Source organism: Aulostomus chinensis, chromosome 13 (assembly GCF_037954235.1).
Source record: "Aulostomus chinensis isolate RoL2024-O1b breed Wild chromosome 13, RoL_Achi_v1.0, whole genome shotgun sequence".
Lineage (NCBI taxonomy): Eukaryota > Metazoa > Chordata > Actinopteri > Syngnathiformes > Aulostomidae > Aulostomus > Aulostomus chinensis.
The window spans coordinates 18,128,325-18,154,400 of record NC_141332.1 but is presented as its reverse complement, the minus strand read 5'-3'; the positions used below and the strand labels follow the sequence as shown (position 1 = coordinate 18,154,400).

Below are 26,076 nucleotides of genomic sequence, written 5' to 3'. Positions count from 1 at the left end.
ATTTCCCACAGACCTATTTGATATTGTATTATTGTATGCACTTACAAATAGTAAAAGTTGTAAACATTCAGTATAGGGATACTGATAATATGAATCAAAATTGGTTTTTGAAGCTGAAATAAGGTAATATTTACCCAATTCTGAATTCAGATTATACTCTGTACTTTGTCTTCTTAATAATTTTGAAAAAATGCCAAGCTGTTTATCCCCCAGAAATATTCAATATATTCCATTCTGTTGTCGAGCATAAATGTCAAATACCAAATTGTTGCACTCATTACAAACTATATATAACAGAGTAGAACAAACCAGATACAATAAATTAGCACACAAGGTTAAGACTCATGTTGTTTGTTTGTTTGTTTGTTTGTTTGCTTGCTTATTTGTTTAATTACATAAAATAAAACACGTCACCTGTTCCAGTTGACTTCGTGGTTCCGTATTCGTAACTTAGATGAAAAACTACAATTCCCAAGGCGCGGTGGGTAACGTAGTTCTTAAATTCACTTGTGCGCCAGGAAGGAAAATGCCATTTAAACCTCATTTACCATGAGGCATTGCGTATACTGAAGGCGGAAGTGTGTCCCTTCCTTGCATGGAAAAAGTTGTCATGGTTGTTTTCATGCCAGTGTAGAAAAAAAAGTTAAGTTTCAGTCTCTTTTCGACTCTCATGAGCGCGTGTTGAAACCGTTTGAAGACATCTAAGGTAACACACCGATTTATAACTGTAACTGAATACGTCATTGTTGAGCTAATTTTGGTTATAAACACTGAAAAATTGTTGCAACGATGTGGGCAGTGAGCAACACTCATGCCCTGCTAAAAACGGCTACATGTTAGCTTTTTACTGTTTTTGTGTGAGTGCATGCAAACATACAGTTACTTGCTATAGCTAGCTTATTCGGTTGAGGCTTCAGTTGGCAGACAGGCTCGCTATCAACGTTAACATTAGATGTTTAGCTAGCTTTGTTTACGAGAAAGTCACCTTTTACCAGTGTAACCAACATCAGTAACATGCGTAGCAAAGCCAGATTAGGCGATTGCGATTAACCCAAAGTGGCACGGCAAGTGTAGTTTAGCTAAAGAGATCCCGAGAGGGACTTTATCACAAGAAAAATGCGGACGGATTACAAATTAAGGTTTTATGACGAATGTGAAGAAAGCTAAATTTCATCATCTCGGTGCTGCACAGTCAGTGCATAGAAATGTCTGGCATGCTGCCTCTGATTGCCACACCTTTGACGTGTTGAGTTTGTGGTTAAAGTCGAGGGTGATCTTTTTGTAATAACCACCGATAATGGGAGCATCTCCCTGCCTTACTCATCGTGGGAGAGTGCATCCTCCTCAGAAAGCAACAACAATGAAGCCCAGTCATAGAGATCAAATAAACAGTGTGCTGGAGAGCATGCTGAATCTACTAGCTGGGGGCGAAGCAGCATGACACCCATAAGAGCAGCCACCATCATAAAGTCATACAGAGCCAAACATTGTGAAGGGTGCATGTCTGATTCCTCAGCTAGATGAACAGAAATGTCATTTACTATGAGACTGAACAGAATATGAATAGAATAAATAAAATCAAGGCTGAAGACGCAGTCATTAATTCCAAGCTGAAATGTGGCCATTACTCTGGTGTTTTGTTTGTGATGTCCACAGGGACCAGAACCTGCCGAACGATGAGAAGCGAACCAGGCCCTGTTCAGATTGTCACCGTGTGTAAGGAGGAGCACTCCTTTGCGTTGGACACAGAAGCATTGGCAGAGGTTCTGTTGGCCCCAGAAATCCGGGACAAACATGTGGTGGTGGTGTCGGTAGCTGGAGCCTTCAGAAAGGGGAAGAGCTTCCTGCTTGATTTCATGCTCCGCTACATGTACAGAAAGGTGAGTCGTGCTGTTATATGACTGCAAGGTGCTATTACTTTACAGGGATAATGTTTAGGATGCAGGGGGATTTATGGACAAATACTGGGTTTAGCATACCTTCAGGCACGAGAAGCACACACAGCAGGCCTATACAGGGGGATTCATCAGCAGAAATGAGATGTAATACTCATAATTATGTCTCCTTTGGCATATAATCACCTGATTTCTGTTCATGGCCCTCATGGTGTCCTGCTTGGAGCGTGCCATGTTACACTGCCTGTTCTACTGTGGCCCTAATGGGACAAATCAATCAACCAAAGGTGGAGACAAACAGAATCCACCGACACTCATTGGACCCTGTGCATTTTCTCTGGAAGCAAAGTGGTGTGATACGGCACGTACTCTAAAGTTGTTTGAGCTTTTGAGGCACTGAAAATGGACAATCACGAGCGAAGCTCTACTTCATACCCATGAGAGCTGTCCAGTGGACGGTGGCCGGCTCAAGATCTCCAGATTAAACTGTCAAACTAGGCAGTGCTGGTCAAATATGCAGCAAGACTCTGTTGCTGCATCGCTAATGTCTCAGCTCAAATGTATTCAGAAATATACTAAAGAGCTCTGTTGGGCCGTAAAATGAGACTGTTTGTGTTCAGCCGCCATGTTGAACGCAGCCGAGACAAAACCCATCAGCACTCAAATTCACTAAGCGTCTCCAAGGATCAGACTGAGTGTACGGCCTGTAGCACCTGAAGGCCACCACAGGCTCACAGTTACTATTCACCAGTTAACAAATTTAATCCCACAGATTGGTCCTTTTAATGACAGTCATGTAGTTTACCAGTTGGATGTCAATAGCTCACACAGGTACAAAGTGTTAATCAGGTGTCACATGTTGCCAGTCAGAAACAGCAGAAAGCAGCCGCTGCTGCTACTCCTCCTGAGGCTGCTGCATGGGTTCTTGCCAAATATTCAAGAGCCAATGATAAATTTATCACAAAGTCTTTTGAAGACATGTGTGGATACTTAAATTCACCGCAGACGTGTCACTTTCCCTTCAGTCTCAATTCTCTTTGAGCTTTGATTGTCTATGTCTGTCTGCGGTACTCCGATCACTAACATCAGCTGGATTTATTTGATGTTGGGTAATTTTCATGTTAACAAATGAGTGCTTTGTAGCAGTAGGTTGGTAACAGGTTAGCCTTCTTTGTTTGAAGGCATGCTAAGCATGGAAATCCCTAAAAGGCAGTTCTTAGAATGAGCATTTGCAGTTAATGCCCCTCCCTACTGCAGCATGTGAACAGGCAAGTTACTGAACAGGAATTATGGAGGAGGGCAGTTCTTCTCAGTGCCTCCTCTTCCTCTTCCTCCGGACACATCGTGTATGTGCCAGTGGATTTCAGCAGCTCCATTACTGTCGCTGTACTGCCACCAGCAGGCCGGATGTGGGCTGCCTTTAAACTTTCTTAACACAGTGCAGTGACGGTAAACTGTCTAAATAGTGAAAGGTGCTCAACAAACCAGAAGATGTGAATTTACAGAGTTTTAAGTCCCCGTCTGTACTTGAATGACGTCGCTTCTTGGGTTTCTGCAGGATGATGAAAACTGGCTGGGTGAGGATGATGAACCGCTAACAGGTTTTTCCTGGAGAGGAGGCTCAGAACCAGAAACGACTGGCATCCAGCTGTGGAGTGAGGTTTTCCCCGTCCAGAAGAGTGATGGAACAGAGGTGTTTTTATTGATTTTATATGATTCATGATATCTGAAAATATCTGTCAAATATAACTACAACGCTCAAATAATCTGACTGTTAAAAATGAAGCTAACCATGGAACGAGCTTTATACTTGTGATGAATATTAATCCGCCTGCTGTCGTAGGTGGCCGTGGTGTTGATGGACACTCAGGGAGCTTTTGATAACCAGTCGACAGTGAAAGACTGCGCCACCATCTTCGCCCTCAGCACCATGACCAGCTCCATACAGGTAACGAGTCGCTCTCGAATATCAGCAAGTTCATCCTCTGTAATGTTATATATGCCCACGTCATCTCTGTCTTTTAGCTCTACAACCTGTCACAGAACATTCAAGAGGACGATCTGCAGCAGCTGCAGGTGTGTTTGATCATCCTGATGATGTCAGAGTTTGTCTTGGTGCAGAAATCCAGCGCATTGGCACATCTCAGCAGGAGATTTTCCAGTTTTATTGTTATGACAATAAAGGTATAACAACTTGCTTCTCTCGTCCTGACGGAAGGGTGTTCCCAAGTCATTTCAAAACATGTTTGTCCATATGGAACACGAGCTGCTTTTCAGCTATACTTTATTATGTTTATAATGGCTGCTTCCTTCTCACAGCTGTTCACGGAGTACGGACGTCTGGCCATGGATGAAATCTTTCTCAAGCCCTTTCAAGTAAGATGAACCACAGGATTTTGTTCAGTGTTGGCGACCTTGCATGTGCACCTTGTTTTCATTATCATATTTTATGCAAACATTTTAATTTCTGTTCTTCTCTTTCATTCTACAGTCTCTGATGTTCCTCATCAGGGATTGGAGTTTTCCCTACGAGTACGGCTATGGGTTTGAGGGAGGCAAGGAATTCCTGGAAAAACGGTTACAGGTACGTCAGAGGTGACCCTGTTTAGGCCTGGTACAAAGATCCATCCTGAGTGATCCGATCACAAGTGGACGGCTGTAAACGATGGACAGTTTAGTCAACTTAAAGTCCGTTTAACTCGCCCATCAGCTCAGCTCTGTCACACCCACTCTGTCCCCACTCAGATAACAAACCACAGCAAATAAAATCCACAGCAAAAAAAAAACAACAACTTTATATGGATACTGTATTTAATTTCCGTGTGATTTAAGCGACATATTTGCACTTGTTGTGTTCAATGGACACAAACTACGGTGGGAAAATACACAAATTTAAAACCTTGCAAATATAAGAAATGTGAGTGCATGTAGAGTGAGGAGGTGAGATCCAATCATGCGTGGCTACTTGTGGAGAGGCCCTCGAAAGCCCAGTGTTAACACACCAGGATGTTTCAGGACCAGTCTAATACCAGGTGTGAACAGTCTGTTTTTGGAATTTGTGCCTTTATGTTTCTTAAATTGTGAATTGTGTGTTTGTGTGTGTGAATTAATATCAGCTTTATTGACTTTAAAGGTTAAGGAGGCCCAACATGAGGAGTTACAAACAGTGAGGGAACACATCCATTCATGCTTCACCAACATCTCCTGCTTCTTGCTACCTCACCCTGGCTTGAAGGTTGCCACCAGCCCTGCTTTTGAGGGTCAACTTAGCGGTGAGAACTACAGTTTTCCACACAGTTCCCCCCCCCCAGGCTAGAAGTTCACACAAGCATATAGAATGTCGTCCCTATTCTTCTTCTTTTGTCAGATGTGGCACCTGAGTTCAAAAAACAGCTGAAGAGTTTGATTCCTACGATGCTGCATCCTGACAGTCTGGCAGAGAAAGAAATTAATGGCAACAAAGTGACCTGCAGGGGCCTGTTGGAGTTCTTCAAGGTAGCATCATCTCACTCTTGAGTGTTCCTAGTCCAGGGGTGAAAGTGAGCCGGAACGGAGTTCCGTTTAAAAAAAGGAGGAGAAGGGAGCTGTCAAAATCCCATATTAAATAAAGAAAACAACGTCTGAAGGCGGTTTCACACTGAACGCGGCAGACGCGGCGCCCTGCGCGGGGTGGGGCACAAGCACGCACAGCGATACCGAGTTGCTTGGCTTAGTTTGCGCTCATGTGATGTCACAGCGCGCCCACATACACAATGAATGGACTCCCCCCGCGCAGCCTGCGCCTTGTGCGTTCAGTGTGAAACCGCCTTGACACGGAGTCGTGCCCATGAGCGCATCTCCGCATGCGAGGCGTTTCTGGTTGGCTGACAGACGGACACGTGGGTCACGTTACCAGCATTGTTAGTTTTGATTGGTTAAAACCACACATGTTCTGTTTTCACCAAACGGAAAAAAAAGAAAGAAAACAAAACAGAGGGCAAAATCAAATTAGTAATTGTTGTTGAAATTTTCCACGTTTTGTGTTGTGTCATTCACTGTAAAGTGTAAACTGCTAAATAAGTCATTGAGTGATATTGATGATCTGTGTTTTCATGGATGCATGTCTGCCTGTTCCCTGTTGTTAGCACTGTAGTGGGCAGTTACTGTAAAAAGCAGTAGTCAAAGCATTTTGAGGGGTAGCATGGGAAGGGTGGGGCTATGGGGGCTGCAGTTGTGTGGAATAGACACCCAAAAACTGTCATAAAAATCACCCAAAACTGATCAAAAACCATACAAATTCGGGCATGCGCTTTTTTTAACGCACAAAGGGCGTGTGTACAGTTCCAGCAAGACTTTTAAGCCACTTTCATCCCTGTCCTAGTCCACTTAAAGACTATCCACGTGCAGGTTTGTGTGTCTGACATTGTGAGATGTGTGTCTACAGGCTTACATCAAGATTTACCAGGGAGAAGACCTGCCACAGCCAAAGACCATGCTCATGGTACGCAGAGGGCTAACATCAGAGACACATGACTTCTATGTAGTCGTTTGGCCTCTTGTTCTCTTCAGTATGTTGATATTTATGTTTGTTTCTCAAGGCTACAGCAGAGGCCAATAATCTGGCAGCTGTGGCAACCGCCAAAGACCAGTATTACAAGAACATGGAGAAGGTACACACGTAAACGCTGTAAAACGGCATCTTTTCTTTGCTTTCTGAAGTCCTCTTCACGGCGTAGCACAGGAGTACATGGAGTCAATTCTGATGTCTTTGGCAGGTGTGTGGGGGGGAACTGCCCTATGTGAATCCTGAGTCTCTGGAGGAGAAACATCACTTTTACTTCAAAGAGGCTCTTCACACCTTCTCCTCTACCAAGAAGATGGGAGGACAGGATTTTTGTGACCGTTACCGAGCACAACTGGAGAAGGAGCTGGAGGAGATGTGGCTGTCCTTCAGCAAGCACAACGAGGTAATAAGCAGGACACGTGTCCATTTTTGTGTCCCTTCTACTTTATTTTAGCAATAGATTTCTTATGTTATGCAGCAAAATAACATTTCTGAATCGTAGACAGACCACAACCTGACCAAACGAATGCACAATGCAGCTACAAAGGGTTGAATGGTGCATGAATGTTACTCTCAAAAGCAGTAGGAACCCAAATAAGGAGGGAGACAGATCTCATTCAAATCCATCCATTTGAAAATTTCTGGTAACTGTAACAAAACTTTCCTGATACCAGATCTTAATTTGTGTAGCTACAGTTTCCTGTACTTCCATGTACAACTGTATGTAAACAGATATGGTATTACTTTAACAAGTGTGTATGCCACCAGCCCTGCATGGATGCTGGTGGCATACACACGCCATACAACTATGTTTTATCATCTACTTTAACACTCACCCCTCCAGACCGCTGCCTCGTTACACGTTGTTTATCTATTTATTTATTTTTGTTCATTTTTCTAGCTCAGTTCAGGCTCATGTAACATATCAATTACCCAGTCGTTGCCAGTGAAAGAACAGCGCAACTTTCCGTGTAAGAGTAGCTTCTGTTTAAGAAGAACTGAATTTACATCTAAGAAGAGGTGATTTCCTGTATGAGGTGTTGGTCAGAGATAATGAAAGGAATTGGGAAGTAGCAGGGTCCCATTTCAGGGCTACTCAACTTTGATATATTTGACTGTCATTTTGAATTTGATCCGATTTCTGGAAGGAATCAGTCTCAACTAATCGAGACAGGGCCTGAGTCATGAGGGAATCCCAGATCTTCATGAAATTATCGGACTCAGTTTTTTTTTCCCCACTACATTTATTATTTTTAAATGTTAGCAATGCCAGGACTTGAAAATGGTTCTCCATCTGTTTTTCTCATTGTTCTGAAAGTCAAAGAATCTCTTCAGCGCCTTCCGGACACCTGCGGTGCTCTTCGTCCTGGTATGCCTCCTCTACGTGCTGTCAGGCGTGTTGCTCTTCGTCGGCCTCAACACTTTCGCCCTGGTGTGTGATTGTACTCTGGGCCTGGTCATGATGGCCATGCTGATGTGGGCCTTCATCCGTTACTCTGGTCGTTATCGACCTGTAGGTGGCGCCATTGACCAGGCTGCTGGGGTGGTTTTGGAGCAGGTGAGATTAAGATGTTTGATGTTCGTCTGTTTTTCTCAGCTTTTAATTTCATTGCAGTCACAATTTTCAGCGGTTTGTTTTTGGAAACCACTAGAGGGAGCTATTGATGCTTGCAAAAAGGGGAAAAAAAGCCATTTTGCAATACTTAAATGAAAAAAGGATCCAGCCTAGTATTTGAAACATCATGTATAAGTAAATGTCCGTTTTTGTGCATCTTCCTTCCCCATGTCATGCTACTTCTTACATTGTGACAGCAGCTAAGAATGCTGTGTCATCAGAAAGGGCCAGGAGTCATGTGATTAAATGGAATCACAAGTTAAACGTGTGCTGTGCCCACAGTTGAAGTGTTTGAGTTTTGCCTGGAGCTTCAGACAAGTTTTCTAAAGCTTTCTTTATATTAATGTGCAGACTTGGTTGTCTTTGAAAATGAGTAAATTTAAAGTTGTCAATAGGAACATGATTTAGATGTTAGACGTTTATGGAAAACAGTTTGATTAGAGCAGTAAGAGAAGGGGACTCTGTAGAGCACTGACCTCCACAAAGACCTTTATAAGTCTCCAACAACTCTCATCCAGGTTTTTGTTCACATCAGCCAGGTAAATTTTAGGAATCCTGCAGACACATGCACAGGAAAAATGAGCTCCTTGGCAGATGAGCTCATGTGTTCTCACAACAGCAGCCCTGCTACATCAATAAAACCTGAAGATTTTGAATTAATATCCGGTTCGTGTCGTGGCTTTCATCTTAGTTTTGAGTAGTGGATGACACTTGATTTCATCGCGCTTCAAAATGTGTCATTCAATCATTTACATGTTTAGTTGGTAGATTTGACTTGGGGTTCATGCAGGACTGGATTAACAGCTTGACGATGCATCACGAGGATTCAGTGAAGCTTGACTGTTGTCTTAACGTACAAAAACACTGTAACAAACAATAATGGCCTCCACAGGACTCTTACCAGAAGTTTTTAAAAAACTCAGTAGGCCTTATTCCTGAAACTCTCTTTCACAATCATGTGGTCTTACACACAGCAACATTTTAACTCTTAATTTAGTCTCACAGACAAGAACCAAACCCTGACTGCCTATTTGTAACTCCTCATTATTGACATCTATTTTGTCTCTCTTGAAATTGTCCATCACCCTGAGGGCTTGCAAAGACTTTGTTTCTAGAGCTTCACAATAGATATCAGGAGCAATGAGTTACAAATGACCATCAGGCTTTGTTTCCTTGGCCTGGTGAGACTGTCTCATGAGTGAAGCCCTGTGGCCATGTCTGGAACCCCTCCTACCTAAAAGTGGACCAATCACGATTGTGTACCAGCTTCCATCTGTCTGAGAGTTTGACTCAAATTAACCACAGCACAGAATCCTGGAATGTTGCATGAAGCACTTCATGTGTCTTCTTTTTTTCCCCTCTGTTTTCAGGCCACTGTGGCGTTGAACAAGTCCAGAGGGACGAGCATGGTCAAGAAAACCAGTTAGAGGACCCCCGAACCTTCATGATATCTATGCAATGCAACCGGTGCACAACACAAACCCACATTTGGCACTAAGGCCTTATCACACACCCTCCCACTCAAATAAAAATGCAGCTAAACTTTAGTGGCACAGAGAGAAACTGCACAATTGAGACAAAATGTTACTAAACGCCGATTCACCAGCATGTTCTTACTGTTACAGGCTGGAGTAGAGGATTCACTGAGGCTGGAGTGAAACCGTCACAGGCCCTCTGACACTTGATACTGCCATGATCTTACACATTCACAATAAGTCTTAACAAACATGTGGTCTTACGATAACACACTTTCATTTATACATCAGTTGGCTTTATCTCTTTCTGACGGGGGTATTCAGGGTGCCTCTTAAACAAGCTTCTGCAGTGTAGCTTACTTTAAACTGCTGCCTTTAAAGCTCATCCATTTATATACGTTTCTTTGTGGCCTTAAACATTCCATTCTTTTTGTAGAGTTACTTGATCTTTGGTATAAACTTGCATTTCTAGGACGGCGGATCATCACTGCTTTCACGGGAAAAGAAAATATGCACTTTCTATATGATGGGAGTTCCGTTAAAACTCGTCTCAAATTCTTTGCTCATTTCTTGATGGAAATATGTTAATCTTTTATAGATTTTGATATTAAACACTAGGCTCTCTTAGAGAAATATATATATAGGAACTATATAGGAAATTCTGTACAAGTTTCCAACTCCAAAGCATCATTGGTGTTCCGCACCAATCTTAACAAAATGGTGACCAAACAGCCAAAGATTTAACTTCACACATTGTAACATATTTGAAATATACTTTTGAATTTTTTGGAAATAGTTGTTAATAGAAGCAGTGTAACAGGAGTGTTTTATTTATTTGTTATTCTCAAAAAGGCAGTAAAATTAAATCGAAGTGCACCATAACGTCACGTCATAGTTGTTGAAGAATGTTCATATTAGTGAAACCAGAGAAGCTGCAAAAACACAGGAGTGTGTGTGTGTGTGTGTGTAGTTTTGTTGATTAGTCAGGTATTGAGGCAACACAGGAACATTTGGATATTTCACTGTTGCTCATTCATTCCGGTGCGGGCGTCGTCATACAGCTGCCTCTTGAATATGAGCTTAGACAGAGTCTTGTTACATGCAGCAATTTCAATCCCGCTCGAAGCGTTGCATGCTGGGGTCAGAGCTTTGTTACTTGTAAGATTAGCAGAGTTCCATAACCTAAAACCATATTACAGATAAGTTTTCGATGACTTTAGTCTTCATTCCTCGTTTACACGCTGTATTAAAAAGATAGACAGTGGATTTGTTGTTGTAGGGTTGTGGGGCCAAGCGAGGGCTTCCTGGACACTGGATTAAAGAGCTGATTATTTGCAGCTATCTCTGGAAATGATAAAAATTTAAGATTCCGGATTGGAAAAGTGGAATGAAAAGTACTTAGTGAGGTATAACCTTTTGTGGTGGACAAAATTCTAGAATCCTACACTCTAATGTATTGTGCTCTTCAAAAACTAACCGTGTATTGAAACCTGAGTGGATACAAAAAGATGATTGACAGTGCTTTAATCCCCCAGTAATTCCATTACTCTGGAGTACCAGTAGTAAGAATATCGGGCCAAAGTGACCAAACAAATACTGTATGAAGGATGCGAGAGTTCCATGTTCTTGTCCAGGATTCGTGACCATCCTTTACACATTCCTTGTCTATCTCTTTCCAATGGAGTAAACTTCGAGATGTTTCACAGCATTTACTGTTGCACTTCCTCTCCTTGGTGCTGTTTGGGCACAGCTTCTTCCAAAACTGAATAAATGCATGCAATATTGTAGTAATGGCTATTGTAATCAGCTCTTTCACGGATATGCGGATATGGTGGCCTTGACTTGAGAAATGCTGTTTTACAAAGAATAAAAAGAGCTTGAAACTGTTATTGTCTTTCAGATTGTTTTTATTTTCAAAAGTATAATCTGGTTTAAAAAAAATACTCTCTGTAAGTGGAATAAAACTGAGATGAGGATTGGAGGTATAAACAGGGTTTTTAGTCATGAAAGCGCCCTTTTATAGGCCTGGAAAGGGTTTTGAAAAATAGATTTAAACATTTTTGGAATACCGGAAATGGAAACTTGCTTCACATCTACCTGCATATTGAATTATTCTGTGTGGTTCACTTGAGATTACGGAGAAAATCTCAATACTGAATTACTTTCACATATTTACTGATACTTTCACATAAATGCAGACAAACGTTATGCTAAATCAAACCATGTAGCTTGACATTAATTTTAGTTAAATGTATAGTGGTAAATTTTACATATATTCAGAAAATCTATAGCCATCAAAATGTATTGATGAAAAATTACATGGACTGTATTCAGCCTGTGGACACCAATTATGAGGGGTGTAATTACAGACTCATAAAATTATGGACATCTTCATGCAGTGTACGAAATAAACTATCTTTATTTACTTATTTTATTTCAAATCAAATTAAGTGTATTTCATTATATCAAGGTAAACTTGGTCTTTGTACAGAGTCAGCACTCAGACAGAATTATTTCATTTTTCAGATTGAGCAAAATAGGCCGTTAGGTGTGCAAAATATGGTGAAACTAAGTTATGATTCAAATGTATGATACAAGCAGTACTATCGATAAGCTGGTGCACAGCACTGTATGAATGAATTTATTTTGGGGTTTTAAATCCAATACAGTATGAGTGCATTCATCTATATACCATTTACAAATGGAAGAGAACCTGGTGAGATAAACCAGTTGACCCACCCCCTGCTTTTAGGCAGCTACAAACTAGAGCCTTTGTTAAATTTAGGGCCCAAAAGTTCAACATGATCTCCAATGTGATTGTTTGATTCTACATATGTTTAATATCAGTATTTAGTGATGGGTGTAAACCCATAGAGGGTCCAACTGACACTGACCTCATGATCAGTTTACCCTCACCTTGGGTCAATTTATTCCACAGCACCATTGTTTTAAAGCCATTGTGAGTAGGTAACCTGTTTTAATTTAATCTGCTACACAATAACTATTATTCTTAACAAATATAATTCAATTGTGTTGTAAAATCATAAAATGAAAGCACTTGGCTCATGTTATCCGAGCCTCCCCTACATGTATGAGTGGAAATGTCATGTTAGTGCAGTATGGTGTCTCCTATGCTTCAGCAGAGGTTTGGATTATTTTGGAGCAGATAAAATTGCTAACATATGCGTTCACGTCGGGTATTTAATTATTAAGGCTCTGTATTTTAGAGGGGGGATGGTTGTTTTGCTCTCTCGTGAATGTAGGTCGTAGTATGTTTACAACCGCCATGACGTTGCTGCTAGCTGCATGTCCCCGACTGACATTAGCTGTAACTTCGCACTATTTTCTCTCTTGAGAAATGTCGAGTCATCGCGGTCTCTCGTCTACACACAGGCCCTCTCTGTACTTCTCTCCGTCTTTTTCTCTCTCTTTTCAGCGCGACGCCGGACTAAAATCTGCCATAGCGAATTTCGTGTCCCTTGTTTCCTTATATGGTGATCAGCGTCGCGGCACGGCCCGTCCTCGCGCCGGGAGCGAGGCGCGCGCACCGACCGCCGCCGCTCACCGTTCGCTTCCATATTTGGAAGTGAGTTCAACAAAAACCCGCGCGGATGGGGAAGGGAGGGGTGGAGGCAGTGTGATGGAGGGAGAGGAGGAGGAGGAGGAGGAGGAGGAAGAGGAGGATGATGATGATGATGATGATGATGGCGAATATCCTACCCTCCGCTATACACGTCTGGCTTGTTGCTGGTGCGGGTGAAAGCTGCGGCGCAGTGCTACGGTTATAACTGCCTCCTCGCGCCGCGGCACGGATGATCTCACCATCTCTTACTAACATCTGAAACGTTAGTCGGCGTGCAAGATGGCGGACACTTTAGTGCCAGTGTTTCCTTAAAAAGAACAGGTGATAAACACAAAAAAATACAGGTGCAATATAACAGCCACATAAGCTTTGCCTCTTTGGCGGCCATAGTCGGAATTATAGGCTACACCAGACACCAATGTAGTATTCCTGAACAGATTTTTATTTGGTGTAATGAAAATAATGGATTCATTTTATTTTCCTCCTGATATTAAAATTCTGCAAACAACTTCCCATACCGCTCAGCACTTCCTATTTAGTACGCTTGACTTGGTCACGATTTGCAGCACCAAATAAAATAAAACTACCAACAAATGGGTAAAAGAGGAGACATTTCTCTCTCTTTCCCTCTCTCTCACTCTAAAAGAAGCATAGAGATAAAATGTTGAACTGGAATAGCGAGGCTAAATTAGTGCCACTCAACAAAATGTCAAAATATTTTCATGTGTGCCTGCGTCAATTAGGATATTGCCACTGAATTGCTATTTTTTTAAATTTCTGCGAATAAGTATTCCAAGTGTTGTGATTAGACTCTTTGCGCTCATCATATTCTCATTAAGACTAAATAAATTGATTGCACACACCAGCGAGCAAAACAGCCGGGCAAGTCACACGCTGCCGCTCGTGCACGCTGATCGTGTCAGGGCCGCGCTTATAGGCGCGTTCATGTTGTGTATCCAGTGTGAACGAGACCGACAATTCATCATCAGCGCCCATTCAATTTCTGTTCTGACGCTGACCAACTCACAGCTACAACAATGGTAGGTTTCACGTCGTTTTTGTTAGACTTTATATTGTCTGTGTAGTATAGAAACGACACTAAACCAGTTGTGATGTTTGGAGTTAATTTGTCATATCTGGTAGGATTAATGGAAAGTATTGGTTTTAGCATTAAACATAGCCAGCCGGTTAGTGCTCTCAGTCTGCCGCAGGAGCCGCTGCTAGCACCGGGGCCGGACTGAGAGGTGCTCTTGTTGGCTGTGAGCCTGGACAAGTCGCAGTGTCCACTCTGCATCCAACGAATTTGCCATGACGTCGTGTTTTACTAGATTTTGATAAATTGGTAATGGTTACAAGCAGCTGGCGCCATTTCACCCATATCTGTGTTTCGCCCTCAAAAAGCCGCATAATAAGAGAGGGCCTGCCTTTGTGACTGTTCACGCCGTTGTGTTGGTGCGGCCCCTGTGTGATCCTCTCAGCATCGTGTATGCTATTACACCTCGGAACCTCTCTTGTATTCAGTCAGAGCGGGTGGCTGGCAGGTGCAGCAGCCCCTCGGGGCCAACTAGCTAACGGTTTTGTTAGCTATGCTAGCTATGTTAGCAGAGGGGGAAAATGACATCCATTATGGCTGGCGCTAGCTGTGATTTTCCTGTTCTTTGTCTGACTTCCCCCGCTAACAGATGATTAAGAAAACAAATGGCTACGTGTCTCAAGTCACGTTAAATTTTATTGACAGTCGAACTAAATGAACAATTTGTCGTGTTACAGCCGAGCCGCCTCGCGTCAAGAAATGAGTGTATTGACAGACAATCGGTCTGTTTGAGCAGTTTTGCCTTATATAGCAAGCTAGCGCACCACACGTGCGTGTGCTGCATTCATGGCCCCACCCTGAATTTGGTGCAAAGATTTTTTTTTGAGGTGCGGTATCACAACGGATCCATCATTAAATCAAATATTTCTGTTATTTGACACGTGGACATATACCATGCATTTTTTTTTTAGTAGGATATTGGAAATATTTGACAGAATTGTCAACATTATGTAACGTTGGTTTGGCAGTGCTGGATCTGCTAGCTGAAGCTAAAGGGCCGCTGTGTCCAGCTCTGCATCTACGGTGCTGCGCATCTACTTTTTAGTTACGTTTCACACGTCATTGTATGACTGCACAATACCAAACGGAGTACACCACCGATGGCTACTCATTCATGTACTTATCAAACAGAAGTGTTGCATAGATGGCCGGAAACGGCCACATATGAGTTTTATCCATCACGGAAAAATACAAACTAAGTTCTATACATAATTTTGAAATATTTTTTGCTATTTCCAGTAGTTTTGATTTTATTTCCGAGCCTGCGCCATTAAACTCGACACCATCTAAATCTGTCTGCTCCCCTTCCTCTTCCGTTTTCGTGACTAAAACCCTGCTAGGCTTGCAGTGAAACCGGCCTGCGAGGCCATGCTGAGAGGCCTGGAACCTTGACTCTCAAATGAATTAAGACTTGGACTGTGACTAGATTTGTAATGAGTCACCTGAACCTTGACTTGTGTAAAGAAAAGCGTCTTTGAGTAAGATTAGATAAGGCGGCAGTGTAGCTGTCACCATGGTGATTCAGATTGCTGCTACAACAATAATAACGGCTCATAACCTAAAAGCAGAGCGGTGAGCAGGAAGTGTACAGAGACAAGACAACTTTATTCAGATATAGCTATGAATTCATTTTTCATTGTGGAGGGTCTATAAGTGTGTTTGTGTATTTTAGATGGATATTGATATAAAGATGGATATTTAGATATATAGATATCTGAGCACTTGGGCGGACACCAAACTACAGTGCTTAGTGGATTGTATAATTGGGGAAGTAAAGAAAGTAAAGAGTGGTTACCAGTTAATTATTCTTGGCCTCACTGCTAATTCACACCCGCAAAAATCCTGTCGAGTTGCTTCTCAGTTGGGTTCCATGTCTGTTTCCTGCTCTATTATTTCCTTCTCATTGTTGTAGTTTTTCCATTGCCAGTCACATTGCTGGTAGATAGCTGTTTTCTTCCATCCTGTCCTGAGACTGCATTTTCCTGTGATGAATCGCTTAAACAAAGTCAGAAGACCTGACTGAGTTAGTTTACAGAGCTGCTGTGACTTGTATGCTATACTGGCTTAATTCAACAGAAGCTCCATTGTGTGTCACTGAACCCTGTACTGCATTGCTTAAATCCTGACCACACCCTTGCCCACATAGTCATCTTTATGGCGGAGATAGTGTGTAAGGCTTGACCTTTTGACAAACTTCCATAATGTTTGTGTCACATTTGCATGTGGCACCATACCTGTTCTTAGACAAACCGGCTCGCTGAGTTTATTTTTAATATTATATTGCAGGTGGACTTTGGAAAAGCAGGAAGTGCAACATATCTACTGTCTGCTCTTATGTATTCGTCTTTTCTTTTATAACCGAAACACAATTAAGCAACTCTACTGTTGCTGTTTTTCATTTGGTCCTTGTGCGTTGACGATATATGATTTTTGGTAATTACCTCTTCCACCACCAAAGCTAACAGCTTTTCAATGCCACGCCTCTGCATTTCAGTCTGTTCTAGCAGTTGTCCTCCCTTGCAGTGTGTGTGACTATCTCACACACACAGTCACATGCAGCCCTCCCAGGCCTCACGATACTTCCACTGTTCTTGAGTTGTCACTTGTGGCTTGTACAACACTGACAGCTGTAGCTTCTTTATTACTGTGGGATAGTGCCACAAATCATATTTATTATTGATCAGTCTGGAAGATGCCAATCATGTCGGATGAATCTATTCACCTTGCTTGAGATGATCTTGACTCCAAGGTGTTGTCAACTGTCACTTGAGCTTGACTCATTTTGGTCAACCAATTGTCTAAATACAATAAGTATCATATTGACAGAATAAATTCCTGACAAAAGCTGTGCTGTCATCAGTGCCAGATTATGTGTATCATTTCAGATCTATTGTTCGTTTTAACTTGATTATAGCTCTTAAAGTGCTAAAAAAAAAACAATGCGTCAGTGAATTTCCTGCTTGATGTTGGGAGTTTGATGCCGTCTTTCACACACTGACTACTGGTTGTGTAATGTACCCAGGGTGGTTGAGTTAACACATGGTTCTCTACACAGGCTTCCGGTGTGAAAGTCACAGATGAAGTTATTGCAGTCTTCAATGACATGAAGGTGCGTAAGGCCCAGGCAAACGAGGACGAGAAGAGGAAGAGGAAGAAGGCCATTCTGTTTTGCTTGAGCAAGGACCTCAAGAACATTGTTCTGGATGATGGGAAAGAAATCCTGCTGGGTGACTTGGGAACCACCGTCCAGGATCCGTACCAGCACTTTGTCAAGATGCTGCCCCCGGATGACTGCCGCTATGCCCTGTATGATGCCACTTATGAGACCAAAGAAACAAAGAAGGAGGACCTGGTCTTTATCTTCTGGTGAGCACTGCCATTTCCAAACATTACTGTGTGTTGACGTGTCATTAATACGCCTGGTTTTAAGTATTTGTCTTGTCCATTCACAGGGCTCCTGACAGTGCCCCCCTGAAGAGCAAGATGATCTATGCCAGCTCAAAAGATGCTATCAAGAGAAAATTTGAAGGTGAGTATTGTCATTTAGTTTAGAATTAACAGTTAACCTGAAACCTGAACCACACTTTCACTGAATGCTGTGTAAGGCAACATTTTTACTTCTGATGACTAAAGGGGTGACACAAAGACCATTATTTCACCTCTTTGGAGATACTGGCACCTTTTCAAGCTCCTTTTTGTTTCTGAGCCTCCAAATTCTTTGTTTTGATTCACTCTTGCTGCATCTGAACCACATTTCCAGATGTGTGTGGCTTTCCCAGCAACAGACGATTATTGGAAAACAGCTCGCGAACACAGAATTCCTGATCTAAAGTGTCAAACATTTCTCTTGGGAGTTAGTGAGCAAAGCAGAGCTAACAGTGAATACTGGACTAAGGGCAGAGGATGTTGTTATGATGCCATGTAAAGCCCTTTGAGACAAACTGTTTGTGAAAACGGGCTCTACAAATAGAATTGCCTTGCCTTGGACTGACATTAATCTGTTGTCCACAATTACTTGGCAGTTTATGGATAGACTGAATGTGGCCTCTCATCTTGTGCTTTTTAAGCGACTCGTGATATTTTCACTGTCTTGTTCAGCGCTAAAAAGCAAATAGTTGGTCAGGTTAGTTATTTTCCATATCTAGGGTGATATTGTGGTATTTGTCTTTACTGTAGAAAAGGGCTCATAAATATCATCCAGCCCGAGACTGAAGTGTTGGTTTTGCTTACCTTTACTGGAACTGTAGACGGGTAATAGTTAGCCAACATGTCCACCTATCTTAGTAATGGCGATGCCACCAAATGGATAAAAACTGAACTGCTTTGAGATCTCAAAACACTCAGTCAGTGTACTGCATAACATCAGCTCCCACATCACCAAAGGCTGTAAGTCAATGAGCTTAATAGGTGTTATAATTTCCCACCAGACTGTCGAGTCATGTGCTGAATGTAAAGAAGTAACAATAACACACTTATTTCCATAATTTTTGAAACATGTCTGATTCTGACGGCTGTCTTTATCCTCCTTAATCTCAGGAATCAAGCATGAGTGGCAGGTGAACGGTTTGGAAGACCTCAAAGACCGGCACACCCTCGCGGAAAAGCTCGGTGGCTCGTCAGTAGTCAGCCTGGAAGGAGCCCCTATATAAATATTGCCCCCCCCCCTCCCTTCCGGCTTCGTTCGAGGCCTTTCAGACACATCTGTTGGGTTTAGCTGTTCATTCCAGTGTGGTTTGGAGAAGGGCAAAAGCAGAACCAGCACCATTTGCGGGACTCTCGGGGAGGGATATTGTGGGTGGGTGTGGGGTCAAGTGACAGTTAAAAAGAAGAAAAAAAAAATTCCACAATGCAGACTGTCATTCCAGTTAATGCATAAAGATTATGAACAAAACACACACAAAAGGAAAAATGTAAAGATGCAACTGAAGGAAGGATGATGATATTAAAAACTAATTACGTGTTTAAAGACTGGGTTTTGTTCTTTCCGGTTCCATTTGATCACAGTGAAAGGGATAAGCAACAGCTGTTAATATTTCCAACCATTGAAATCCCAAGAGAAACGTTCCAACTTTTTTTTTTTTGTTTTTTTTTTTTTTTTGCCAAACTTCTAGTTAAGTTTTGTAAGTGTGTGTAGTTGAGACTAGGTGTAGTATGAACTAATTCACTCTTGATTGCACAGATGTATCAAAACCTTCTCTGGGGGAACACGGTTAAATATATATTTTGATTTTTTTTTTTTTTTTTGTCATTGTTTTGGGTTTTTTTTTTTTAATTTAATTTTATTTTTTCATTTTGAACAAATTCCAAAACTTGAGTGATTCCTTTTTATTTCCAGTTCAGGCATTTGATGGCATTGATGTAGTTAACACACATTCCTATACTTGTTCAAACCAGGATCTCCTTGATTTAAAATCTTTGGTGTCATGAAGGTCTGATGGGGAGAGATGTGTAAATGAGAGACCAGTGGTCAGAGTTTAGACTGAATATTGAATGGTGGATGTTTTGTATCGTCTCCTTATCTGTAATAAAAAGCACTAAACGACTGATTGACTCTGGGTTTTTTTGTTTTTTTCACTTGTACTTTTGAAAATAGGTCAGAAGATTCGGTTTTGGTCGTCAGACGCTGAAACTCATCAGAACACTTGTCTGCGGCTACGTAACGACGACGCTGTTGCGGCAGGTGGTCAGAATGATTAAATCTGACTGTATGAATTTAAAATGATAGCCTGTGTTATCTGATTCATTTTTGAGCCGCAGATATTTTTTTTTGGCAGCTGAATGTGTGGCCACCTGGCAAATTTAAAACAAAAAAAAAAAGCAGGAAGGTGCAAAGTGAAAGGTTGTGAATGATTTGCCTAACGCTATTTTAATTAAAACATTGTAGCTGCAGAGATGTCCAGCCCACACGCAGCCTTCCATCATCGCATAATTTTCATTTAGGCTTTTACAGCCAATGAGAACCATGCAAGTAACATTTTCTCTTGACAACACGTCATAATTGGTGGACCCTTAAATCTTTGTTGAAAACCTTGAGTTATTTGAAAAGTATTTCGTAAAGAGAATGCCGTCATTCATGAGTGGCCTTTCTCCTATCATGGCAGACAAAACTAGAAAATTCCTCACCGGGACCGGTTACAGCTGGGCGTTTTAACCTCAATTTCCTCTGTAACTGGTCTTCAATTTTGTTTGTGAGGGCTGTTTGATGTTGTGTTTGTTAAACTCGTTTTAGTTTGTTGCATCTTTTATGTTTGGAGGTATTAAATCTTTAATCAATCAAAGCTCCACTCTCGTTCTTTATCCAAACTTAAACCAAAGAGTCAGTGCAAGACCTGTGATCCAAGCTAGTTCATCCCTGGTGTTCTTCTACGGTTGTGACCACAGGAGGGCGCCGCAGCACCACTCCCCCATCCCAGTAATCACTCCCAACACTGTCGTAGATCTCTGTTTATTAAAATATATCAAACATTTATCAAAAAATAAAATTACCAAACTCTGTCTCTCCAGATTGACAAGAGCAGCAACAGTGTCAACAACCTTTTTATTCTGTGACCTCGAGGAAGCTGAACGACCCTCCCAGAGCTCTCAAAACACCCCCGACCGTGTCAGAAAAGAGAGCGAGAAAGACGTTAAAAATGTCCTCAGTTCAGTTGCACTCATCTACAGAAGGAAAATACAATAATGACACACACAACGTAACGTGTGTTTTCCCTCTTGTAAAAAGTGGCTTATGATACTGTGGAAACAGTGACTGTTATGGATCTGATGGTGGGTAAATACGCCGCCATGGCGATGATCTCAGGGGCTGGTTTGTTTAAAAGGCCCCAAGGTTACAGAGAAAAGGACTCAGCGAGGGAAATGTCGGTTTGTGCGCTACTGAAGGATGTTTTTCTGCTATGAATATAAACATTTTTCAAGAGAAATAAGTTCTGAAGTCTTTCAGACACTTTCCATTGCCAGACTTCCTCTTAGTCCTGGACACAGTCTAGTCGGTTGCCGTGCACCCAGTAACAGATCTGAGCAAACTTCAAAGGAGTGATGCGCACCGCCACATTGTAGTCCCGGTTTTCTCCGTCTATCTCCAGCCACTGGTGTCCAGAGAAAATACCGATGACCTTTCTCTCCCAGCGCTCTCCAGAATTGTCCCACACTCGCCCGTACACCCCTGAACCGCTGGCTCCAGGTCGGGCATCGCAGTGCTGGTAAATCAGGTCACTGGACTCTTCTTCTACAGGACAAAATCTGTAGACCAGCTGCCCGGGTCGGTCACTGTCAAACCCAGAGAAGTGAATACGCTTCCCTGCGAGGTCATCCAAGTCAGGAGCCACCGCGAGGCGCATGAAGGGCCGGCGGTGAGGCCAGCGCAGCTCCAGCAGGGCGTAATCAAAGTCCATGCTGGCTTCCTGAGGGCCCTGGATCCAGCCCTTTGGCACACGAGTGCGCTTCACCCTGACCCAGCGGACCAGGGGCTTCTTGGAAGAAGTGAGGCCAGCGATGGTGCCGTTGATGGAAGGAGGAATCAGGAAGCCCACCCTGAGTTTACGTGCTCCTTTGACATAATCCTTCCCATCGTGTACACAGTGGGCGGCTGTCAGGACGTGCAGCTGAGACACGAGAACGCCGGTGCAGCCGGTGGAGATCCGCACTGCCGTGGAGAAAGGATAATCCAGCAGGAAGTTGTCTCCTTGGATGTTAAAACGTCCGTCTGCTCCATAAATCTGCCGCCTCACACGCTTGTGTCTGGGTTTCACTCTCCTCGCTGACACGAGAAAAGAGAGGCCATTATCCGCCTCCACCTCTTCATCATCATCACCCAACACATCCACAGTAGTAAGTGTGCGAGAGCCGTCAGAGTACAGCGTCTCGAAGGCCAGCTTGTCAGTGAGCTGCTCCCTCTGGGCCTCCTGCTCTCCTCTCTCAAGGCAGCTGGAGTTACAGTGAGTGGTGAAGTCAAGCTGAGCATGGGCGCTGAAGCGGGAGCGGCTGAGCGGCGTCGGTGTGTGCGGGACCAGCGTGGGGACGTGGACCCGTGGGGGGTGGGGAGGAGGGTGCAGGGAGGACAGCGCAAGAGGCAGGAGGAGGTGGAGGAGCAGGTGAGTCAAGAGGGAGTTCTCACGTGGCTTCATTGTGGTGACTTAAAACACTGGAAAAGACGCAAAATAATCATCACTTTTACCTGTTTGTCATGAAAACAAGTGTTGAAGAAACGAATCCCCAGTAAATCTTTCACACTTGCACTGAAACATCTACACAAGAAAGGTCAGATTACAATCATGTTGCAACACAACGAACCATTTGTTCCTGTAATATAGATTAACGGGAAAATAGGATTTCAGCCTGGCGAGGAACAAACAAGCAGTTTAATGTCTGTTTGGTAGAAAAGTTCCAGACAAATTCCAAAGAAAGAAAAGAGTAAAAGAGGAAGTGAAGTTGCCTCAGAGAAAACAGAGTAAAGCTGCACGGTCACGGCTCTAAAACACACAGAAATGAAGCGTGCAAGTTATTTTAATGTGAAGATATTGTTTGCTAGACAAGACGTTTACAATAAAATACTTGTTGCAGCCGAGAGTTGAGGCAGTGTTTTCCATCCAAACCACTTCACTGTGGACTCTCAGGACCTGGAGGCACTCGTGACACCAAGAGAGAGCAGGTGTGTTTAAAAAGTGAAGCGGGACAAGTTGAAACAGAGCATTATTTCTAACAAAGAGCAGGGTGTGGTCTGCACACGCACGCACACACACACACACACACACACACACACACACACACACACACACACACACACCCCTCTCTGCTGTCTGGGATTAAACTACAAAGGAGAAAGAGCTACAAAGACACGTACTGCTGAGAAGCCAAGAGTTAAGAACAATTTTCCTTCTATGTTGACGTGTCAGAAACATGACAGCTGTGGCAGACTTGAGCCAGCAGTGCTCAAGTGGTAAATTGTCTGGTAAAGAAGCTGCGAAACGACCTGACAACTCATGGAAAGGTTGATAGATGAGGGAAGATGTGATTCCGGGAGGGAAAAATCACAGTAGATTAGAGCAGAGGTGTGACTCAGCTATCATGCACTGGTAATAATCTCCTCATGAAAACCAAAGTAAGCACATTAACTGCATTGCTGGAACAATCGTGTCTTTGACGGAACTTTCTTGAAATGTAAGTACAGAACTTTACTTTTCTCCATTTTTGTGTGCGTATGACAATAAATCTACTATAAAACAATGACCAGTGCTGGGTTCAGGGGTTCTGGGAGCTGCATTACTTTCTCCTTTCAATAAAATACCATACACACGCTAGAGATATGACTTCAAATCATTATCTCAATAACTCCAACTTCTTTTTTTTTTTTTACCTTAGTTTTGATAAAAGAAGGATTGTTTTACATGTTTTTCTGCCCTCGTAGTTCTCTGCACATTTCTTTGATCAAATGAACCTTGGAAACTCCCTGAAGTGACAATTTACACCTGGAGGCTGTGGATTTTGGAGCAGTTGCATATTATTGATGTAGATATTGTAGATAAATAGAAAATGATGTATCAGCGATGTCAAAACCTGTTCTTTCAGAAGATAAAATACACCGATGTGTGTGTAACTCTCCCTGCCTCCTCTGACACATTCCTCGTCTCCTCTCACACCGACGTTTGTCCTAACACACCTTACATCAGTCTTAACAACTCCTTCAGCGACCTATGAACGCAACACTGCTGCTCTGTCCCAAATTGGGAATGTCAGGCATTCCAGTTAATAAGCTGGGATGCCTTACAGGACAACCCCACCACCACAACGCCAATAAACCGTGCGGCCCCTCTGGTACTTTACCTGCTGGGTGTAAGATCCGTGTTCACATCCCGCTCAGGTTCTCCTCCCCATCAGAGGAATCGGTCCGGATACAGTCCCAGGTTTTCCTCCTCCTCATCATCATCATCCTCAGGCAGGTAGGTGCTCCCGCCCTTCTGTCTCCTTTACCTGCTCGATGAAGAACTTAACGTTTCCCGCGTGTAGGAGTCAAGAGCCAGATGCTGCGGAGTCTCCGCTCACTCTCACACACACTCACACCCACCGAGAGAGGGAGAGAGACAAGGGGGGGGGGATGCATATAAAAGCCTCCACTCTCTCTCTCTCTCTCTCTCTCTCTCTCTCTCTCTCTCTCTCTCTCTCTCTCTCTCTCTCTCTCTCTGCAGCGTCCTCCCTCCCGGTGCTAACGCCCCGCCCCCCAGCCAGGACCCACGACCTGCCCGGGTGCGATCATCTGACAAGTGCTTGTGCGGTTTGTTTGTGCTACCAAATGCAACTTTATTGAAATAAAAGCGTGGTTTTAAATTAATATGACAACTAATTGCAGTTTTCTTAAAAGTGCACTGAATAAAACAGTGAATGTAAATGAAATGAAATGAATGGTGATATGGTTCAATGAAAAGAATCGAATTTTTACACCTTGATAATTTATTGTTTTCTTTTAGTGTGATCAGGCAGCAGAGTGACACTTGGCACAGCACATGAGTGGCCTTGGTTAGAAGTTTTGATAAGAACTGTAATTTTGTCATGATTAAAATTTCTCTCACAGTATCTCGTTTTTATTTATTTATTTAATAAACGGTCACTAGTTGAAGATGCTGCAGTATCGTAATCTCAATCAATCTCAATTAATCTCAATCAATCTCCACTTCCATTGTTACGCTGAATGATTGCTCCGCCCTTCATACCCTGTACAAGTAGGGTTTGCTTTCGCCTTTGTTCTGCTGAAGGTACGCGTAGGTAGGAACTGGTATTTTGTTCAGATTGAAGAAGATAGAAAGTTACACCACAGCCAAAGCTGAAAGGAATGAAGATGTGGCAGCAGCAGAAGCAGCAGCAGTGATCACCTCCTCCTCCTCCTCCTCCTCCTCCGCTGCTCCTCTGGCCTTGATCTCCAACAGGTCTTTTCATCTCTCGCTCAGGATCTCGGGAAACCTGTGGAATTTGGGATTCCGCGCTCCCATGGTGTCATCCCAACTTCAGGGTTGCTGAAACAGAGCTCCCAGTCACAGCGACAGTGCCTTCAGGAATGTTGAGGAATCTCCCAACAAGGACACAAGTCAGGCGCCTGGTACAATGTGAGCGCTGTTGTCCTCAGTGTTCAAGAGGCACCAGCCGAACCTGCTCCCAACACCCGGACCCTCCTGTAATAAAATCCCTACTATTCACCACGACTGCCTCAGTGTTGACAGATGAGGGGTCAAACATTGGAGGGAACCTCTGCAAGCTTCTGCTCTTTTTCTTTTTGGGATTAGCATTTTACGCCTGTGAACCTGTAATATATTTGATTAAATGAATGCACATCTTTCTCAGTAGGTAAACTAATGAAAATTGTTGTGTCTGATCTTCGGACGTCATGCTAAGAGGAGGAAACCCTGCAGTGTCTCACCTGTCTCCTGCAGTTCCATGTCTCACACGTGTTCAAGGTTCAATCCCGGTGCAGTTTTTCAGAGGAGACACCTGCAGTTTGTTTGACAGTCAAAAGTACAACCTGCTTCACAGCATAGGCAGCAGCTGTTGCTAATACATCCTGCATTTCTAAAACCATTTGTCTTATTTGACAGCGTTCACTCATTGTTATGGTTCTGTGTTCCTTCCAGGGTCATAAGTGGTGAAAAAGTCCCAGCATGCATTGGGATGTTGGGGATGTGTAAATAAACACTCTGGATGTATTATTGGTCGATCACAGGACGAAGACAGACAGATTTTAGCCTGTAAACCCGTAGAGTACTGCAGCGTTTGGAGCTCATCCAGATGAAAGAAAATTCCTGGACTGGGAATCGACCCCGTGACGCTGACACACTGCTGCCTCTGTGTGTGTTTTACTGCTGCAGTAGAGAACATGAGGTCCGCGTCA

At 43.0% G+C, this 26,076-nt stretch overlaps 3 protein-coding genes across 3 annotated transcripts; 2 read left to right on the top strand and 1 right to left on the bottom strand.

The window, feature by feature from the left end:
* Positions 1 to 501: 501 nt before the first annotated feature.
* LOC147251273 (atlastin-3-like) lies at positions 502 to 11,417 on the top strand. Its single transcript, XM_086221812.1, has 14 exons — positions 502 to 706; positions 1,657 to 1,880; positions 3,454 to 3,588; positions 3,739 to 3,843; positions 3,921 to 3,971; positions 4,215 to 4,271; positions 4,387 to 4,479; positions 5,029 to 5,167; positions 5,263 to 5,390; positions 6,319 to 6,375; positions 6,473 to 6,544; positions 6,650 to 6,841; positions 7,757 to 7,996; positions 9,424 to 11,417. Exons 2-14 carry the CDS (start codon positions 1,677 to 1,679, stop codon positions 9,478 to 9,480), a joined length of 1,530 nt encoding a protein of 509 aa, XP_086077938.1. The 5' UTR covers positions 502 to 706; positions 1,657 to 1,676; the 3' UTR covers positions 9,481 to 11,417.
* Positions 11,418 to 13,992: 2,575 nt separating this feature from the next.
* On the top strand, positions 13,993 to 19,747 carry cfl1 (cofilin 1). Its single transcript, XM_086221813.1, has 4 exons — positions 13,993 to 14,151; positions 17,260 to 17,570; positions 17,657 to 17,733; positions 18,741 to 19,747. The coding sequence occupies exons 1-4, from the start codon at positions 14,149 to 14,151 to the stop codon at positions 18,851 to 18,853; spliced, it is 504 nt and encodes a 167-aa protein (XP_086077939.1). The 5' UTR covers positions 13,993 to 14,148; the 3' UTR covers positions 18,854 to 19,747.
* Positions 19,748 to 20,615: 868 nt separating this feature from the next.
* Positions 20,616 to 24,298, bottom strand: prss23 (serine protease 23). The gene is made up of 2 exons (XM_086222676.1): positions 24,024 to 24,298; positions 20,616 to 22,344 (listed from the first exon to the last, which is right to left on the bottom strand). The coding sequence occupies exon 2, from the start codon at positions 22,325 to 22,327 to the stop codon at positions 21,170 to 21,172; it is 1,158 nt and encodes a 385-aa protein (XP_086078802.1). The 5' UTR covers positions 22,328 to 22,344; positions 24,024 to 24,298; the 3' UTR covers positions 20,616 to 21,169.
* Between the last annotated feature and the right edge of the window lie 1,778 nt (positions 24,299 to 26,076).

Coding starts and splice junctions, on each gene's coding strand:
- LOC147251273 (XM_086221812.1), top strand. CDS start 1,677: ATGAGAAGCGAACCAGGCCCTGTTCAGATTGTCACCGTGTGTAAGGAG. Junction 3,844..3,920: donor CCATGACCAGCTCCATACAG/GTAACGAGTCGC, acceptor TCTGTCTTTTAG/CTCTACAACCTGTCACAGAA. Junction 3,972..4,214: donor ACGATCTGCAGCAGCTGCAG/GTGTGTTTGATC, acceptor TCCTTCTCACAG/CTGTTCACGGAGTACGGACG.
- cfl1 (XM_086221813.1), top strand. Junction 17,571..17,656: donor GACCTGGTCTTTATCTTCTG/GTGAGCACTGCC, acceptor GTCCATTCACAG/GGCTCCTGACAGTGCCCCCC. Junction 17,734..18,740: donor TATCAAGAGAAAATTTGAAG/GTGAGTATTGTC, acceptor CCTTAATCTCAG/GAATCAAGCATGAGTGGCAG.
- prss23 (XM_086222676.1), bottom strand. CDS start 22,327: ATGAAGCCACGTGAGAACTCCCTCTTGACTCACCTGCTCCTCCACCTC.